This window comes from Falco punctatus, assembly GCF_963210335.1.
Source record: "Falco punctatus genome assembly, chromosome: 2".
NCBI lineage: Eukaryota > Metazoa > Chordata > Aves > Falconiformes > Falconidae > Falco > Falco punctatus.
Window position 1 is genome coordinate 114,965,554 of NC_137581.1, and position 21,576 is coordinate 114,987,129.

A 21,576-nucleotide genomic window follows, 5' to 3' on the forward strand; every position below is an offset into this window, starting at 1 on the left:
AGCCAACCCGAGCTAGAATTCCTACGGCCCAGACAAATCTGGAAGTGGAATAAAGAACAGAAGAGGCACAAGGCAATCAGCTGTTCAAATTAGATAAGACAAACTTACGCTTGTTGTGTAAGCTGCTTCGGGGTCGTCCTCTAACACTCGCGACAAACCAAAATCAGAGACTTTACACATGAGGTTGCTGTTGACCAAGATGTTCCGGGCTGCCAGATCGCGGTGTACGTAGCCCATGTCTGAGAGGTACTTCATGCCAGATGCAATCCCCCGCAGCATGCCAACCAGCTGGATGACCGTGAAGTGGCCATCGTGCTTCTGCAAGTAAAGGAGCAAGTTCAAAAAAATCCAGCTCTTTTTGTTACATTTGTACTAGTGATATTAACTACAGCTCATATTTAAAACACACTTGTAACCCATCCAGCCAATCTTCCCACTGCAAGCTTGTTTTTTCCCCCAGTATTTAACTTGATCAAAGTGCAAGCTATCTAATCTCCCATTGTGCAATTTATCTCCCTTTTCTTCCACATTTTCACGTACTCCACGATCCATCTACTGAGAGCATTTAATGTCTTTTATCTTCAGTTACTAAGAACACTTTCCCCTAACATTATTTTTTAATACAAGAACGACAATGCACACAAAAAACTCCTCTTTTCATCTCTTACTCCATGGCCTCCGGAAACAAACGCCCCCTCTTTTTATTGCCTCAGCTTTATTGTCTGCACAAGGTACTACTGTTACCTCACTCCTTGCTTTTTTAAGGGGTTTGTTTGGTTTTTTCAAACAAACACCAAAACCCACAACAAACCTGGAAAAAGGCTGGGCTTTACCTTACGCCTGTTCTGCACCTAACACCATATAGTCTCTGAACGCTGGATTAAAATGGAGATTTGAGTTGAATTTCAGGGGTTATGTAGCTTTTCCAAAGTCTTCCTGGCCCGCTAAATCCATTAATCTCAGACCCACAAATGCATTAAGCTGCTTAACTCCTGCTGAAGTCTGCTGGAGTTGAACATGTAAGTAGGTTATGTTGTTAACCACACTTGTCCGTCCTGGTCGGCCTCGGTGGGCCTCAGTTTCCCACCTGCAGTATTACAGTTAATATTGCGGTGCCCCCTACACCAGGAGGCTCCTGAACTAAGGGGCAGTGCGGACCAAGTGAGTACCTGTGCACAAATGTGACCATGGTTTGGGTCTGCCCTCTCTATCCTTTGCAGCAGACCGCTCGCAGCAGTGTTTCCGTGACCTCGGCTGGCAGACATGTAGCTTCTCATGGATAATTCAGTGAGCCAGGCTTTTAAGGTAGTGGGAACAGCCAAACAACAGCAACCAGCTCTTCCTAGCAAGTTAACTTTCCATTTTCTCTTTCAACACCTTCAGCATTGGGCTACAGACAACTAGCAGCGTCCTGATCAGCATTTGGGACATTTCTATTGCTCATACATCTAAACAAGATAATTTTTGTAGAGAAGTTTACAGTAAATTCCTTAGATTCAGCAAAGCAACCTGCTGAACTGTATGGATATGCTTAACTCTATCCCTGATCAGCAAAGTGTTTCAGCATTTCCATCATGATTCAGTGATTTGGTGGCTATATCGAGCTAGTCAGTATATAAATATTTAAAGAAACAGGGAATTAGTACTTGGATATAATGAATGTTACCACCCCCACCCCAACAAACCACAAAACCCCAGACATGGAGAAGTGTGCTGTTCCTTGCTTCTCCTACTATTAATCTATCTAAAAATAATAAAGCTGCCTCTAATGTATGTTATACCTCTACTTGATCAAGAGATTACATATTCTTAAGTGACAAGCCATTTATTGTGCACAACAGGCTGCTAAACTTAAAAAGTTGTTTGCCTGTAAAGAAGTTGGAAGAACTAGTTCCCGAAGTCACTATTATTCAGTTAAACTCTATTGGATATAAACAGAAAGACAGGCAAACGCAGCAAACAGAAAAGGCAGAGACAATGTAGATTCTGCAATTTGTAGAACTTGCAGAGTATCCTGAAACTCTTTCAGTTCATTTCATAAAATCCATTGGAAGAAAAGCCCAAGTGCAGCAGGACATGAAAACCTGCATTATGGCTAACGTTGACCAGTACTGCTATAACATGACAAAACCCAGAAAGAAATTGATAAAGGAAGATATGCATGGTTGCCACATGGTTAGGCTTCCAAGCTGCTATTCTAAGTCAACGTAACAGAATGCAAAAATTCAGATGCTAACACATCCTTTCATCTAGAAAACCTCACAGCTCATCATACCCCCCAGCAACACTTGTATATAAGGGACCACGCTTCCATCAGTAGCCAAGCACCACAGCCACCTTACAAACTTCTCCAAACAAAGCATATTTAATGACTTCTTTAAAACCAGAATTTATGACTGACTCATAGCAACATTACCCCTGGAACATTCATAGGATCACAGAATGGTTTGGGTTGGAAGGGACCTTAAAGACCATCTCATTCCAGCCCCCTGCCAGGGGCAGGGACACCTCCCACCAGCCCAGGTTGCTCCAAACCCCATCCAACCTGACCCCAAACACTGCGAGGCATGGGGCAACCACAGCCTCTATGGGCAACCTGTGCCAGTATCTCATAACCCTCACAGGAAAGAATTTCTTCTACTATCTAACCTAAATCTACCCCCTCTTAGTTTAAAGCCATTACCTCTTGTCCTATCACAAGTCCTCACCGTTCCTCCTGCATCAGTGCTCTGGACCCTTTTTGTCTCTAAATTACCCAGGTAAAAAAGTGCTAGCAGACCCCTCCAAACAATCATGTCACATCTACAAGCAACCCTCTTCCTTTGCTGTGTCCATACGAGCCACCTGTGAGCAGTGAGTTCTGCAGACAAGGCTCAGCTGAGGGTGGAGGCACAGGTGTGACAAGCAGCCCTTGCACAACAAGCCATCCCCTGTTACCAGCCCATGATACTTCCTAGCACTGCCCCCACCACAAGAATAAGGGGAACCTCCCAGAGTCTGAAACATGCCAGTGACAGATGTTTTCAATAAAGGCTTTCCATCTAGCAATTAGCAGAGAGGCAAAAAAAAAAAAAAAAAAAAAAAAAAATATTCTTACATACTTGAAGTCTTCCAATAAAGGAAGGCCATGAACTCCATCTTATATCTCATGTAATGAAGCTACATGGGATTTGAGAATTTAGTAATTCTAAAGGCTCAATTGATTCAAAGTTTATTAAGCTGGTTGCAAAGAGTTAATACTCTTCACACTTACCCTGTATGGATAACATTTTTTAGTTAACTCCAGAATTAGGATTTGGAACAAAGCACCCAAGACTGACTTTTGCAAAACAACCAACCAAGCCCTTCCCCCCCCCCCCCCCCCAGTCCCTGCAACAAAGCACCAAACAAAACCACCCCCCCAAACCTCTAGATTTTACCTCCTCCTCATCATCATTAACAGCTCCATTCTTTCAACAAACCCGAGTCATCTGCAACACCTCCCTCAGCCTTTTATCCCCTTGGATCGCAAGCGTTCCTTCCTTTTTTTAATTTGTGCTCTTTCAAATCTAGACCGTGCTTGACTGATTTTTCATAAAACGTAACCTTTTCCTGCTCTTTCCCAATCTCAGTATTTGCCTTACCAGTATAGCAGAAACACCTAATTTAAAAACAATCTCATGCTTTTGCCATTCTCTCCCTCCTTCTTTCAAATTTCTTTGGGCTTCTGCCTTGACACAAAAAGTTCAAGCTGCTTTATCTCCACCTTTAAAGAAATGACAGACTTGCTAACATACCAGTTCCGATTTTCTTCTGTCCTCCTTCTGCCTCTGTAATTCTCTTTTCTCTGAATTCTCTTCTGCATCTGTTCTCCTCTGTCCCTTCTCACCGTTGGTTTTATATTGTTTCGTTGCCAGCCTTACAATTGGAACAACTACATTTTTCCTGTCGGCAAAACAGTCTTGTGCCTCTCAAGTCTCTCTGTAATCACTTTTGCATCAGTTTCCCTGCCAGTTGTATTCCCTTACGGTCTAGAAACTGTTATCTTGCAATATATCAAAATATTTGTCTGATTTAAACTGATCAGGATAGAGACTATAGGCCATATTTAACCCTGGGAAAATTCAACAAAGTTGATGAAATTATCCCAGGTACGAATCTGCCTTCGTATCTTCAGCATTTGTAAATCCCCACGTACATCTGTGAGCCTAACCAGTCCTTTGGCAGCTTTCCATGATCTCGTTTCATTTGATTGTCATATAGGGACATAAAACACTCATCTGAATGATATGGTGTTGGTGATCCCAGGGCTTTCTTTTGATTCCCATGATTTAGATTTGAAATGCACTTTTGATAGGGTTCCCACTGGGGTGTTAAGGGTGTTAATCAATACTGGCAGCAATTCAGACCTCAGTGGACTTAGCACATTTATCCTATCATCCCATCAAATTTTAATCAGGCTTTAACAGCTTTGCTAAATAAACTTTTCTCAACAGCTGAGTATAGATGCAATATCTGAGTAGTTGCCATTGCATTTATGGGGCACTGCAAACACCCTGAAAAAAATGTTTTTCATTCAGCTGCAGTTTGCTTTTGAAAACCTTATGTGCATTAAATGTTCTCCTCCTGTTACAGGCCATTCAATAGCACTGACATATAACGGGCTGGTGAGGAGGGTCAGTTGCTGGGGGAAGGAACGATGATATCCCAAGTTTCTCACATTGCTTTACGCTCTAGTTTCCAGCTCCAGCGTGCGCTAGTTCAGTGCTCTTCTACAAGCCCTTGGCATTTTTCTTCTTCAGAAGATTCTTTCCATTTTACAGCTGAGCAACCTTTTGCAGGCGTGGTTGTTGAATTTTTCTGTATGGTTTCTGGACTTTTATCTACTCTAAAATCCACTCCTTTATTTGCTCTATAAGTCAGAGCACTTTTATGCCTTTATATTCTGAGATGTATACAGAATTTGCTATAGGTCTAAATATTTTACTGCAGCTGATTTAGATCTTATTTTAGATGGAGAATAGCATTGAAAATAGTGTGTCTGCATCTAACCTAAATCATATTCACCAGTGACAGTTCCTACTGGTCACTACACGTAAGAAATAGTTTTTGCTGTGCATTTGTTGTTACTATTCTATCATGCAAAAATTCAAGTTGTAACTTGGTATCTCCTGGAAGTATAAACTGATGCTTCATCCTACCACGTGGCTCACTCAGCTTTGTATTGCTGGTACTGAATAAGGTCAGCTGCCAATTTCTTCTTTAATCAACTGCTAACAGGCTTCCATACAATTAGCAATAAGTAATCTCATTAAATATAATACATAAAAAAACCCGAAATGATGTTAGTTCATTTTAAATGCTACTGAGTGATCCTACACAAGAATCTAAGTGCCTCTTCAGCCATTAAAAATACGGGAAATCTTTTTATTATTAAAAAAAGTGTTGCAAGATGAAGCTTTTCCAAAGCTTATTTTAGGATGCAATAGTCACCCTCAAATCTGGAGAGAGCAGCAGCGGTAACCTTGCAGCCCCCGACCCTGTATTCCTTACCCAGCTATGGCAACAAGAAGGGGATGCCCTGGAATAGCCAGGTGTCCCTGCCCACTCTGTGCACTGGAATATAGCCGTCAGAGAATCACGGAGCGGGATGGGACTTTGACGGGGGATCAGATCATCTCCTTGCCCTGTGTCACCCCGACATGCTTTTCTAACCTGCACATAAAGGCTGCTAGGCCCGGTATTTCTTATCCTACCCACTCTATACCCCATCTTAAATAAGATGCCCGCTTCAATAAGACGCCTCCCTTGAGCCTGGCACTTTGACTGGCGCAAATTTCAATTCCTCTTTGCCACTGCTTTTTATGCCCATGAAGACTAAATATCTCTCTTGCTCTTTTCTTTGGGCTTAACACAGGCTCAGTCCACAGGTCCCATTTGCTTGGCAACTATTATTTTTGATTGTGTTGTGGACTCTTCCCACCTACTCCATACAGCTCCTGAAGCATTAAGGTCCAAACAAAACACAGTACTCTGAGACCCCGTCAATGGAAGTAGCATCTCCTCGGAGAAGCTGCTTGACAGACCTTGCAGGGGATACTCCTGTTTTTGGATTCCACTGTGGTATTTGCCATTTTCACAGGAATGTGATGCCCCTGACCTACTGCAACCTCTCGAGTCATTTCTTCCAGCAGACTTATTTCTGAGCAGTTCTTCCCTGTTCTCTCTAGCTGATTATACCAGTCTCAGTGGAGTATTGTGCCCTCATCCTTACTTATTTCTAATTAGTTTTTAAAACTAATTAATTACTAGATTATTTGTTAAATTTGTTGGGATGATTTTAAATTCTAGCTCTGTCCTGCTGTCTGCCTGTGGTCCTACTCGGCTTTGCATTGCCTGAAAATTTTCTAAGTTTGGTCGCAGTCTCAGGATCCAGAAGGTTAATGAAAATATGGGAAAACACAGACTGCAAAACAACCCTACTTCATATATCTTTCCAACCAAACTCCCTTCTCTTGACACGGTACATAGCAGTACAGCGTCCACTCAGAGAAATCTCATGAAGACTGTATTTCTCTAGCTGCTCACAAGGTTCTCATGTGACAGAGTTTTAAAGCTTTACTTAAGTTCAGGTTTCTGATACCAGCTGTTTCTCCCATACCCCAAAGCCCATGCCCTGTTACAAAAGGAAACCACTGTTTGACATAATTTGTTCTTGACAAATCCATGTTGGCTCATACTTTTCTCACCATTATCTTTAAGGTGCTTATAAATACTTTTTTGATAATTTGTTCCAGAAATTTTACAGTGGTTGACATTAAGCTGACTGGCCTGTAATTTCTTGGCTTCTCTTTTCCCTTCTTTTTAAAGACATGGATGACACTGGCTCTGTTTTGATCTCCCAGTTTCTTATGTATTCTCCACAAATTCACAAAGATAAAGATCACACCGTGGATAAAGTGTCCACATAACCTATCAAAATCTTTTTGGCTTGAAATACAAGACAGTTTGTAATATATTTCTTGTTGCTCAGTAGGAAGAATATCTACAGTGATTAAAAATACCCAGCATTTCTAAATAAACTTCTCACAACAGTATCAGAGATACTGTTGTCTGCCTCCTTTTAGCAAGGTAAAACATTGCTTGAGAATAAATGTTGGCTTTGTAGCATCAGCGACAGCTTATTACTGTAATGTTTGATCATGTAAATACACCCTGCTTACAATTTCCCTACTAAGCAACACGTTCATTCAAACTCAGTTTCTAACTGCTCAGTTTGTTTTTTGGTTTAGAAAAAAATACTGGAATCGGCAGTCTCCGGTGCAGGTTTTCTTCTTTACAGTCATTTTTGAGAGCGAAATGCCACCTTTATCCTACCAGGAAAGGAACGTGCCTCCAATAAATAAAAGTGCCCATTAACTCTGTGTGTGAAAGCAAAAGGAGAAGTATTACTTATGAGCTCTAATGTTGTTCCCTCTCTGGATGCAGATAAATAATAACAGGAACCATTAGATTTAGGAAAGGCCATCTGGCCTCTTTTCTCCAAAGAAGACTCTGTCTAGTGAGGCCACATTTGATGGATATACAACATATACTTTACAACATTGTTTTGTAGAACTTTCTACAAGTCTTCATTTTTCTCTTTTCTCCCTTTCCCCCAAACTCACTAAATGTGGGTGTCTGCTGCAGCATCAAAACTCTAGTTGGAAAAAGGGCGAGCCTGATAGCAAAGCTGCTCTGAGAATAACTTCATAACAATTACTGCATCAAAGAGTAATATATCATAATATTTTCTCCTTCTAGGAACATTTTTTTCCACACATTTTTACACTTATCTGAGCCTTTGCTAGACAGGCCTCAAGGGATTAAAATTTGGTGATGAATTCCAGGGTTTCATTTGCTGTAAAGTCTGCTCCAGTTAGTGCTTTAAGGCAGTTAAGCATATTTTTGTAGAATCTTTAGAAAATATTTTCGTTGGAAGAACAAAATATACTTCACAGCATTTCTACCTACTATGCATGCCTGTAAATAAAGCTAACATTTTTTTGGCAAGTATTTTAATTATCTGAAGTGAAAGGAAATATATCAATCTCAAGGTTTTAGGCAGGAAGAGGAGCATTACTATTGCAAAGTGACAATGAAGAAAGCAAGGTGACCCTGTGATTACCCTAGGTAAACGAATCCCTTCCTTCTACAGCTGAGGTTCATAAAACTGGGCAAGATCGGAGCACCTTTCAGACTTTAACATCTGTCTTTTCAGGGTACAGTTAAGAGAAAATGTTGCAAAGCCCGAGGAGCTTGCTTTCCCACTTTGACCCCTGGTAAGAGCATGTTCCCGTCTGAATAAAGCAGGGTGAGTAAGTACGGTGCAGTGCATACGCGAGCCTGCAGCTGATACTGCTGCGTCCCTGGCGCCTGCCTCACTGTGCTGACTGTGGTGAGCATGCCTTGGCCACGGGGCAGGGGTAACCCACTGACAGCGGTCCGGCAGCCTGCAGCTGCAGGCAAATACTGAATTATTTAGAAAGAATTGCTCTGCTGACAGTTTTTGGGTTTGTTTCACGTGATTCTACATAGCCAGACACAACCAAACGTCCCCAGAAGGCAGCTTCTAGATGCGTTCTTGGTCTGTGGTGTAAATCCGTGGCCATACCGAACGATGCACGAGGAGGCTGAGCAGAGACCACAGCCCACAGATGCTCGCCAGGTACCACTCTGGGCAACGGAACCCAAGAAGCAGTGGTCCCCCCAAGCACACAAGCCACCTAGCCTCCTCATCACCCCGTTCCTGTCTATCAGATGCTAAATCCGATTGGTTTAGCCAAGAATGACCCTTTAGATGGAGCTGTGAAAACACTAGATGAGACTTAACTCTTAGCAGCTCCATAAGTTTGTGAGGCATCTGGAGAGCGGGCTAAGCAGGGGAGGGTATGTCAGGGTGAAGGGACCAGCCTCAGGGCAAAGGGCTTTTACAGGATTTATTGCAATCATCTGCCAGGCAAGACGGAGGGAAATATTGTGGTGTCCAGCACAAACAGTGAGGGAGTGAAACTGGGATTCAGACCTGGGCTGCAGTACTGTATCACCCTCTGACCTGCTACACAGGCTCGGGTGCAAGGTGGCATCCATGTCCCTCTGCCCTCCGCGAAATGGGGTTGGGTTTATGTCACATACGAAGACTGAAGGACCACCAAGCAGTGGTTCGGTACTCGTGGGGTTTGCTCAGCCGTGGCCAGGCTCAAAGAACCGGCATCTCAGACCTGCAGCAGTGGGAAACCGCTTGCTAAAATGGTTTTGTGTTTTTAGGCTTTTAAAATCTTTTTTTGATTATGCGTCTCTCTCGGTTGTCTCTCATGTTATTTCTCCTGTAGTCTGCATCAACAAGCCTGAACAAATATACCTGACTGCAATTATCCCATCTAATTACCGAGGACATCTTTCTATCAGCACAGATAGCTGCCCTTTCCACTCTCTGTGTATTTATTATTTCCCTCGTATGCTTGCAGAGTGAGTAACTGCTAGGATCTCTGTGACACAGAGAATGTGTCCCATCCTGTCTGTGAAGCTGGTAGATGGTACCTGGATCTCCTAAATTCCCAATTCTTTCCAAGCACAGACTACTTCTATCTGGCAGCTGTTGGAGTAATACTGGAAAAGGATCCTCCAGCCCCTTGGGAAATACTAAGCTGGAAGCTCATGTTCTTTTTCAGAGAAATCTCTCCAGATCTTACCAGAAATGAAGTCACGTGTACCTTATTTCTGGTCAAATGACCATTTCATTGACAGCCAACATCAGGTGTACTTTTGTGGGATGATTAGCTTGCATGCCTCAATCTTATATGAGGGAAAAAAAAAAAAGATAACTGAGTTTCATCTTATGGAAATTAGTTTTATATAATTGCAAAAATAATACAGGATTTCGGAGGAAAATTTAGTGTCAAGTGTCTCCAGCAATTTAGTCTGTCTGGTGGTGCACAATCACTGTAATTATTTACTGTCATTTTATGGAATTGGCTCTAATTACCTGATGCCTTTCCACTAAGGATATATCTGAAGCATCTTCATATTGCAAATGCAGGCCTAATTTTTTTACCCCCAAGCTCGAAGTTAGCAGCCAGTACACAGGATATTTTGTGGGGTGGACAGACGTAATCTAGCTGAGTTTACTGTTCAATTAATGCAAATAGCAGAGAGTAAGGCACGGGTTTGGGGACTTGGTCACATAACTGCAACCAAAATACAGCACTAAATGAAATGAGGGATGAGTGTAAGCTGCTGGCCTGGGATGCGGGGGAACTGATTTCAGTTTTATTCTCTGCCCCACACTTTGTGCATAATAATGTGCAGATAACACCTCAGTGCTTTACTTTCCTGTCTGTAAAGCAAGGAAGTAAAGGCTATTAAGATTTCAAGGTTTAAGGGTCAAGGGGAGTTTTACTTGGAGCTTGTGATTCCTGACGTGACTCATACTGGCATGAAAGCTAATATCCCACCAAGGCTGTGAAGAGGGTGGTGGTAAACGTCTTCCATGAAGAGTCCTTCTTCTGGAACACCCACACAGAGTTTCATTTTGAAACGGTGAGATTGACCCATTTTTTCAGGCTTTTGGAGAAGGATGGGTTGGAGGGATGTGCTGGTGAACTTTTGCACGTTGCGATGTGTGGGGAAATATTCCTTCTGATGAGAAACAGATTTTCTCCCCTCTCTGTGAAAACACTTTGCACTGTAACGAGCGATTCCTTTAAATAATAAGAAAGATCAACTACCCTATAAGCCCTTCAAAATCTCACCACATAAGAATTGTTATATTCACTGAACACCTTTCATTAGCATTGCTAGAGATAAACCCTTTCTGCTTCTTTGTATCTTCACAAAAGCTTTTAAAAGTGTCGACTTCTATCTGCAGGAAACAACTGTTATTAATGAAGCAGCTGGATTTCTTTTTAAATAGGTTATTTTGCAGCCATTTGCTTTGCTAATTATTAACAGAAATGCTGATGACATATCTACAGTGCTTTGGGATGCTGAATATTATCTAAAGTCCTTTTAGAAAGCATTTTAGAAGAATAAACTGTATCTGAAGCGTTAATTGAAACTGTAAAATAATATACAAGGAAACCAGCTGCAGAAATGATTAGCTCACATTCCCCCCCAGCAGTTTTGCTTACAAATACATCTGATGCAATGTGAGAAGTATTGCTTCACAGTAACATCACAATTTTGCTGATGTCGGTTTCTATTAATGTATCCTAATAAGTAGTTACTATTCTGATAAATGAATACATGTGAAGAAAAACTGGAATATGGCTATCACACTAGAGCAAATCAGAGAAAAGTAATTCTCTCTCACGAATTAGCTCAGTATTTGGTTTTCTTCTCTTCTATGAAACTCTGCACACACACACACACGTATGTGCACAGTGCGGAGTTTCAGGCCCAGGCAAGTTTTCCTGTGGCACTGATGGAAAGTGACAGCCCAGGGAAGGCCCAGGTATTCAAACCAGTGGCAGTCTGTCTGCTGCAGGTGGATGGAGGGATGAGCTAGAAAGGCAAAGGGGGTGATTTTTTAAACCTGCCCAGTTTTTAAGAACTTGAAGAAGTCAGACTCTCCAGAAAAATAACCTGACTTGGAGAAATCTGCAAATTCTCACCATAAACTGTGGTGCTGGTGATTCTGACAACACAGCAGATATCTGTCATGTGTCTTGACAAAGGAAAATTAAAAAAAAAAATATTTGGGAGAGTTGGTGAAGAGGACAAGAAGAAATATTAGAGTTAGATTGCTATGAAATACTCAAAAGCAAAAGGAAGGGAGAAACTATGTTCAGAAATAGCTAAAAACTATGTTTAGAAATAGCTAGGACAATAGCTCTGATGTGCTTTCAGGGCAGTATCCTCGGTTCCAGATGCTCTTCTCTTGTGACTACCTCTTTTCTCGGCACACCATCAAACAAGTACTCTTTGACTTTATTTCCCTCTCTCTGATTTAAGACTTTCTAAAGCGTTGCTTGTTTTTTCCCCTCTGCTTATTCACTCTTTTCTCTTAGCAGTTCCTTCGTCCTGCTACCAACACATCCTGGAATCACCATCATCTAGATTTTCATGCAAATATTTTCACAGCTCCTTATTGACCACCTTTGCGCTTGGGATGCCCTTTCAACCAACTTCACAAACCCACAGTTCCCCTACACCCCATCCCAACCTTGCCTACAACCCCAGCTCAACTGTTCTGCAAGATGGAGCTGGCAAGGTTTTAAGATGAATTTGAAATACTTAACAATCAAATTATTCACACAGGGTCTTATGTCAGTAGGCCTCCGGAGAATTTCCAAAGGTTCTGTTAACAAAAAGACTATTTTAGGATAAATTTAGCTTAGGAGGGTCCATGCTTTCCTTCTGATTTTCTAAGAAAAATTCAATACAATCGTGCCAACTTATTATTCATGCTTTCTGTAGCCCTTCTTTAATGTTTGTTTGTGACCTTTGGGGGTTAATTAATGTCAGGACATTTCACCCATGAACTGTTTTCTAATTCAATTTGTTAAATGCAAGTAACCATACATAATTATAAATCAATTACTGAGTCTATTCTACACTTCACCAACCAAAAAAATCATAACAAAGTATTTTTGAAGGTGATCGAGAAAAATGAACCGGTTCCATAAGGCTAGGCGTTTGTGATTCAATTTATCTTTTTCTTCAGAAAAACACTATTTGAAATTCATTTTGCTAAATATGGGAACTACTTTTGTAGAAGAAATCAATTATATTCTTAAGTTTAAATCTTCTTTTTTTCCAGACATGCTCTAATGTATCACTGTACCTCCGAAATGTGCCCTGGGGAAAATGCTTCTATTCTTCACTAAAAATCCATGAATAACATTATGTAGAAATTAATTTATGATAAATGATTTAAAATCTTAACCTAGAATGGTGTCTTATTCAAATGTCATCAGAAAATGATACCTCACCCGCAGAAAGGAGTCAAGGGATCCATTCTCCATGTATTCAACTACGATCATTACTGGTCTGCCTGCAAAACAGCAAATATACACATTAGGAATATAGACATATTATGGGGCTTTTATGATTCCAGCTGTTATGCACAGATTATTCACAGTAGTTAAATACGTTATATATTTGCAAAATCCTCATTTATATCACAAACACAATTCCCTGTGTTATTCTCCAAGAATTATTTTTTTTGTTTGTGTGTGGTACTAGACTAGCTGAATGCACACTGTTTGCTCCAGTGTTTCCTCCCCTTAAAAAGGACCAAAGAAGTGCCTGCACTTTCCAAATAGCAACACTTGCTGTGTAATATTTTGGGATATATTTGAGTTAAAAAAAAATAAAATTCATAAACCATGTCCAAGAATTTATAAATGCAGTGCCACACTTTCCTTCTCAAAGAAAAAAAATATCTCAATGATTTAGGGGCATACAGATAGAAAGATAGAAGGGAATGTCACAAAAAAGCTGTCCTAGAGGGGGGTGCGTGTATTGGGTGTGTATAATCGAGCAAAACTCTGAATTCCTATGTCTGTACATACATAACATACACAATGTTACTCAAATCAAAGGTTTGCTTAACTAGCACAGCCTTCCTGTAGGCTTCCAGGGTGGGATCATATCCGAATTGAAGAAGAATAACACATGACATTTATTTCTTAAAAGAATATCCAAATCTGAAGACGAACTTTTAAACTGGGTGTTTAACTAAATACTATTTCCCTGTTGATACCCAGGAATAAACTACCTGGAACTGCTTGACAGGAGAGGCCCAATTAACACATTAATCAGGCTACACAGTGAGAACTTTTTAAGAATTGTTAATATTACAAAGGAGCCATTCTAATATATGCAAAACTCATGTAATGAACAAGTATGTTAGATTAGGAAGCAGGCAAAACGTCTTAAAAATGCCAACTTTCATTCCGCTGAGCACGCCTGTCTCTGGGGTTTGTGGGAAACAGGGGTGCCAAGTGGTGACCCCATAAATCTGCCCATTTCATGTTCTCAATACATCAGCTGTTCCAATATTTTTCAATTCCAAAGGAAGGAAGCCACTTTCATGCTTTTTTTGTTTGTTTGTTTGTTTTTTTTTTTTTTGTTTGTTTTGTTTTGTTTTTTTTGTTTTGTTTTTTTGTTTCCCCCCATCTCTCAAAATATGTTTGTGCTTTATTTGGAAGAGGGGATGAGAAACAACCCCAGTGGTCAGGGTGAGCAAGTGGAGAAGGGCGTTGCGTCCGTTCCAGCACAGCTGTCCTTTCTGTACCTGCTCACTTGCTGTTCAGTTTGGTTACTACTGGAAAGCATCTATTAAATTGTCCACAATACACAAGAAGCCACAGCCAGGTTTTTCTCCTGAGCTGTTACAGCTAACCTTGAATTTCAAGAAGTGAATGAGCCGTTTCTCTGTTCACCCCAGCATGTTGACTTGGCGTTCCTGGTACACTGGTGATGCTCATTCACGCAGCTCAGTCTGGTCTTTCTAGGGGTTCCTCACAATATTCTCTCATTTCTTCTAGTAAAATTTGGGGTTCTTTCTGTATTCACCCTCATGTTTAGGCCCTCAGTGTGCTTCATAATATTGGTGCAGTAGCACATTTTTTTATGTGTGAAAATTCTCAGATGCCTTAATAGTCTTTTTGGATAGCTTTTCTGAAGCGTGAAGAATTACCAGCTTCTTTATTTTTTAATTGAATGTTTGGTCTCAGCTGCAGATGTGCATCTGCCACCAAATCAATTTATATTCATCTGCATCCATTGGTTATACCCTGGTTTTGCATTAAATGATAAATCACTGTTAAGCTCTTAGAGATCACAGCATTTTAAAAATCAATGTTTTCTTAACTTCAGCTTGCTAATGATGACTAGTTGTATAGCCTAGTCTCTTTAGTTTCAAGCACACGAATGACCTAGATTCCCTTACCTTTACCATTTGCTTGCTGTCAAGGGGCTGACATCCCCACGTGAAAGGAATATTCTCTAATCTAGAGAAGTAAATAAATGGCAGCCTGATGCTAGAGGATCTTACCATATGCAGAGCTCTCAAGCAAGCAGTAATTTCTAAATTGTTGCAGACAAGAGCATCTTGCAATAAATAGGGTTGTAAAGCTGGATTTCAGATGGTATATTCGGTCAGGCACCCAGAAGTTTCTCTTTCTGGTTAAATCAACAACTCAAACAGCTTTATGGAAGATTTGCATTTGAAGGGACTGGCAAGTGGAGCTATTGAGCTTTAAACCAGTGCCCCTAGTTTCCTGTTGGTAACCCTCTGGCACCCTACGCTTTCTGGAAACTATTTTGTAAGTTTCTCTAGAGGTTCATAGGCTCTTGTAACATCTTTTATGCTCCTTAGGTTAATATCCTTCAACAAAAATTATTTTCACACTCAAAGCAATTTTTAGTTCTGCGTTCTCTCACAAAATATTCCTCCCTCCTCAAAGCCTCCAACAAACTGTACTTCATTTTGCTCAGACCAACAATATGAACTTCTAGGCTAAAGTAACTATGAAATGTATCTATATGCATTTATCTGTGGATTTAAAAAAGAGATTTCAGTATTTTTCACTGGATAATGTTTATGAGTGTTTAACCTGCTCAATGTGTTCCTTTAATCACTTGAAATGATATGCCTTAACTTAAAACCACACCTTCTTTCCCATGATAGCACGGGAATGGCATGATCGGATAAATACACCAAAATAAGTAGCATTTGGCTTCAAACAGGTTGCTGTATGTTGGAAGATCAGGATGTCATCAGGTTTTCAGGAATTTTGGTGAACGATAAATTTAGTCACTCAGGCTGATAGCTTCCCACAGACTCAGTCTGTGCCACTCGCCATCCTCCCTAAATCTCAAATGAATGTGATGCAAGATTGTGTCGAGACACCACAAAAATGAACCCAACTTCATGGCTTGATTATCTTAAGCAAAAACCCTAAATCTGGATCCTAACACTAACTTCTCAAACACTCGTCTTTTAGTGTGCCAGCACTTGATAAAAGATCCTATTTTAGCTGCGAGTTTAACGTATCACTGAAGATATTTATGTATTCCAGGCTGGACTGTGACAGGCAATATAGTGAGAATTTTAGTCAGCATATTATTTGTCTTTGGAGTACCTGTAGATCAAAAATGTCTCAGCTATTGTTTTGGTTGCTTGAAGATATAGTAAAAAACTCTGCTACACAGCAGATTCCAGTAGGTACATTTATCATCAAAGCAGTAACACACAGATTCTATTCCCAGCAAACAATTTGTTGCCAATAATTTTAAAGGTTTGCAAATTTCATACAAGGATCTCTAAACATTTCACGAATGTAAGTACATCAAGTGTCAGGAGATGTAAGGTAGGACACATCTTGATTCCAAAGGTGCAGGAAAAACAGGTTCAGAAAATCAACCAGCCCTTTCCTCTGGTCAGTACAGCCCACCCAGCCAGGCTGTGCTTGGTCACCAAGACACAATGCTGAATTTTCTTCCCTAGAGCAGTAGCCTGCAGAGGCACTCGAGTGATCCCATGGTTTGCTGGTGGCTGCATGAAGAGACTCCCCAGCTCACAGATGGTTGAAGGACTGGGGCGAGCAGCTGGCTCTGGAGCAGCTGGCTGAGATGTGAGGGTGAGCAGCTGACTCTGGCACATCCAAGGGTAGAATCCAACATTGGGCACCTCAGTCCAGAAGATCAAGTCACCAGTCCCAAGGGCAGGCTGTGGGGCAGACTGGGGCTGGGACGCCCAGTCTCCAAAGGGTCAGAGGGTGGCACCAACCCCAGGGCTTGTGTAGAACAAAGTTCTTAATAAGACACAAGGCTATGGATGACAGTAGTTGATGTTAGCGTCATTTTAGCTGCAAAGAGCAGATGCTATCCTTTATATTGGGGTACAATTTGAGTCCAGGAAAGAGAAAGGTCTGTGCTGAACCCTGTACAAACACAGAATACTGCTTTTGCTTTAAAGAGAACTAAAAAAATGACTTTGAAAAATAATAGTGGGATATTTCTAATCTAGTGAAATTTTTGCCTCTAGACAAAGAAAAAAAAGACTATTACTTAGATTATGAAAATCCATGTTACTCTCATGGTACTAAGAAAGATGAATTCTTCATCCCCAGAACAAGGACAGGAATGAATTGGGGGGGGGGGGGGGGGGAGGGCAGAGAAGTCTCAGATGGAGAAGCAATCTCTGACTATTTTATCATGGGGTAGGCTAATGCAGTTCTGGAAGGCACTGAATCATTTTCCTCTATTTGTTATTGCTTACACATACAAAACATCAACATCTTTACTTGAGAAACAGGTTTAAGGACAGACTCCGTACAGGGAAGAGAGCATGCACCAGAAGGCACTCGTGAGACCAATAACAAGTTCCTTCTGAAGCATGGGTGCTCCTCACCGGACAGGTGGACACCTAAGCTCTAGTTTAAAGACCTGAGCAGTCCAGGCGAGTGTTTTCACACAGGTACAAGCATACACACTTCAAAAATACCTGAAGAAGAACCAGGTTAATTCTAGAGTCAAGTTCTACATAGGAGAAGGCATGGAAAAAGGACACTGAAAAAGGTGTCAGCTTGGGCTGAGGACTTGGCATAAAAGACAGAGGTCAAGAGCATCTAGGAGAGAAAATCAACAGATGCTGCTGGAGGAGAGGACAGAACTTCATGTTTGAATTGGGGGAGGACAAAATAAAAGGTTTGAAGATGGATTCAATTATCAAATGAGCCAAACAAATAATTATTGCAGCAGTTTTAGATACCCGGCTGTGCTGCATTAGGGAGGACTGTGAGAAAATAGACTTTTAAAGTAGAGGAATTATATAGTGTTCTGAGGTTCTGTTTTAACCCCAAATAAGCATTTTACACATTATGTATATTTAGCATTTGCAGCATCTTACTGTAACAAATTTGTCATTTAACTGCATGCTTAACAATATAAAATTATCATCGTATTTATACATGATGAAGCTATAAATAATCCTGCCCCTGACACGCGTGTGGGATATTGGCTAAAGCAGCCTCCCCTCCTTGCACATGGAGTCACTCTGGCAGATCCATGTCACTCCCACCAGCTCAGAAAGCCAGACTGAACACACAAGAGCAGTATCGCTGCTTGGCGTGATGCAGGAAGACATGGATCTCATTACTCAGAACTTGACTAAACCTGTGGAAGGTGTAAGGGTTATTCATTGCTTTGATGCAACTACTACCTTGTGGCACGAGGCTGACTGCTTTTGACAAGGTGGGCTTTCTTTCCTAAGAAAGTTCTTCACGGGAATTCTCCCACCCAGCTGTACTGCAACGTCGTAAAATAAAACCAGCATAAATGACAAACACTCTTTCTTGATGTCATGCCACCTCAGAACATGCTACAATTTTGTATTTTCCACTGATCAATCTGCTTGATATTGTTTTTAATAAGCAGAAATACAAAAAAGAAAAAAGCCACACATTGCAGACTAATGTAAATACAATTATATTTAAAACTCACACAATATATATTTTTAGTTATCTTTCTGGGTTTCTTTTGTTTTGTTTTGTTTTTTTTTTTTGTTTGTTTGTTTGTTTTGTTTTGTTTTTTTCCACAACAGAAGATTTTGGCAATTTTTAATTTAATTGAGTGGTGGAGCGATGAATAAGGAGGAGAATCTGAAGTGTCATATCAGTGACAAAATATTCAGCTTGTTGTCTCCTGTTGTCATTTTAAATAATGCAGCAAAGCCCACTTTAATGAAATTTTAATGTAAGATTAATCCTCCTAAAAGAATACAGTTAGAACATGTTCATTTCTACAGTCTTTACTTATAATGAGATCTTTAATACCCATTATGGGAATAGATCTGTGAACATAAACAGGATATTTATTCTTCCACTTAAAAAAGCAAAGGTTGAAATCTCTTTAGTTCATATAAGAATATATTGCTCCTGGGGCGCAGGAGCCTGCAAAGCACACGCAGCCATGTCCCCCCCCCTGAGGTGTCCAGGGCTCAGAAGGCATTCCTAGACCTCACCCTAGTTCCATTCATTGCATATGCCTCAAATAAGAGAGCCACTTGCCAGGGCATTGCAGCTTCTTCCCTCCTCCTCCTAATGATGCATTTGCTCGCATCACAGAGGAATTTCAGCGAATGAAAAAAAAATAATTTTTTTCCATAATGCAAAACCAATGGGGGAAAAAAAGAAAAAAAGATTGCAGCTTCTTCCCTCCTCCTCCTAATGATGCATTTGCTTGCATCACAGAGGAATTTCAGCGAATGAAAAAAAAATATTTTTTTTCCATAATGCAAAACCAATGGGGGAAAAAAAGAAAAAAAAGAAAATGAATGTTTATGGTAAAAGCCATTGAAAAACATTCTGCCAGGTTTTAAGTTGTTAGCCCACATCAACACATGTGAAGCCAACGGGAATTCTGTGGCCAGCCATCTCACTTGCGTTACTGACTGACTTCACAGGAGGTCCCCACGACCCGTGTTCCAAAAGCCTCAAAAAGTAGAAGCTGCAGTTCCAACCCCCTCCTGGAGACTTCAGAAGCCAGTTGGCAAACAGGACAGCACTGACATATATACACCTGCTGTTGTGGGAAACCACACAGATCGAGCCTACTTATCTTGCTGTTAGTTCTCTTTCTATTTTTCTGCATCTGTATACGCTTTTCATTACTGAAATTAATTTAGTCAAAGGAAGATACCTTTGCAAAATTGAATCATTAAAAAAAAAATGAATGAGCATGTTACTGTCTATTTTTTAGTAAACTATGGCCATATAGCCGTTACTGAAGAAGATTTATTGTATCAACACAATCTGAAAATATTGTTCTCTGAGCTTTTTTTTGGTAATTTTATATTAAATACTTTCCCCCTCACTACCGTGTAACCCACTGGCAAGAATTTACATCTGTTGGTATGTTTTGGAAGCCAGGAGAAGACTGTATGTATATTTCTAAAATACCATCTCAAACCCCCTGGCCCTCCTCTCCTGCCACAGTGCTGCACTGCCAGCAGTTCTCCTGGTCTCTCCCATGACACAGGGACAATGTGCTTTGGACAACAGATGTTTTAGTGGTCTCCAGCATTCCGCAACCCCTAACTCACATCACTCCTCTGGTGTGCCTACAAAAGATGTTCCGGAAGGCTCTGAGGAAAGAAAAGTGGATCTGTAAAGAGAAAGCAGCTGCACTGTTTCCATGATTTATTTTCTTGTTTTTGTCTTTCCATGGAGAAGCAAATGGAGTGGAGTAGAAGGCAAATCCAGAAGAAATAGGTTTGGGTCACTAGTTGGAGGTTGGGTAAATGAGGGAGAAATACTGGCTAAAATTATACCATAGAAATACAAAAACTGTCCCAAATTTTGATTTTTTTCCCCTACATTTATACCTTCTATCCATACATCTTTGAAAAAAATCTGAATTTCTTCAAGTTTCCATTTGTTGCGTTGTTTATCTGTATCATCTATTTCTACATATTTATTAGCATTACAAATACAACAAGGATGAAGAAAGTTCCATTTTATTCCTGATGCTTATATTTACATGTTATAAGCAGAAATAAAAAAGAATCATCTTCACCATTAGGGCGAGATGGCTTATTAGAATCCAGAAGTACACATGGAGGGGAAAAAGAGCTGGTGTGGTTGTAGGCCAGTTCTGAAAGCTGTCGCATTAACTGTTCTGAGTATGTCTGAAGCATCTCATTTGAGAGCTTTGCACTGTTTTTCAAATATTAACCTATAAACACATAAATCCATGCTATGTACGGTGAAAAGAGAAGATGAGCTGAAGTGGCTTGGCTGAGGTATCACAAAAAAGAAGTCCTCAGCCTGCAAGAAAAAGCTGTGGGAGCCACCATATCTGCAAAAAGTGCACCAAGAAGGCTTTGCATTGCCTTCATGTTCTCCTGATCCTTAGCTGGCAGCATGGCAGCCTAGGCCCTTGGGATAAACCCACGTACCCTAAAAAAGTAATCTATCCGAATTGTGGCAGCTGCCCAACAACTTCCACCGATCAATAAAACAGCTGATGTTTGCATCAAAATCTTGGTTATGTACCCTGGAACTGTTCTGTCATCCCCACGCCTTGTAAGGACCACTTTCTGCTGACTTGAAAGAGGTTTTAAGAGATGACAAATCACAAGTCAGCACAATGAACAGAGCTTAAGGATCGCTTTTGAAACATCCTATGTCAAATACTAGGTTATATCATCCCATCTTAAATCAAGAAAACCCATCATTAATGGCAGCCTTTATCAGTGTGTAAGTAGGAGGGAGAATGCGGAGTAGTGTCTTTGTAAGAATAGGTAATTTATTAGTGACCAGCCACAAAAAATGTGGGCATTCAGTTTTAGTTTAATATGTTCTGGGGAAAAATTAACTCAATTAAAGTGATACTGGCATAAGATTTATATTGCTTAAAATTTCGCTCACAATCTTAAACATTCCAGCACTTTCACTTTAGCACTGAAGCAAAGAACAATAAAAAAATTCCATAACAAATACCAGATTCTGTTGAGATTCAGTTTGAGAGAGATACTTTTGCCCAGTTAGTTTAACCAAAACAATTCACCTCACTTTTTCATAAGTGCATTTCAGCATATTTTGCTTA

General features: G+C 40.5%; 1 protein-coding gene across 5 annotated transcripts in view; it reads right to left on the reverse strand.

Annotated features, from left to right (window-relative positions):
• Positions 1 to 21,576, reverse strand: part of EPHA6 (EPH receptor A6) — a 564,169-nt gene that overhangs the window by 67,776 nt on the left and 474,817 nt on the right. For all 5 annotated transcript variants that reach the window (XM_080374572.1, XM_080374573.1, XM_080374576.1 and 2 more), the window contains 2 exons: positions 12,951 to 13,012; positions 109 to 318 (listed from right to left, as the gene is read on the reverse strand). In XM_080374572.1, the coding sequence (XP_080230698.1) occupies positions 109 to 318; positions 12,951 to 13,012 (272 nt within the window). The remainder of the gene's footprint in view (positions 1 to 108; positions 319 to 12,950; positions 13,013 to 21,576) is intronic.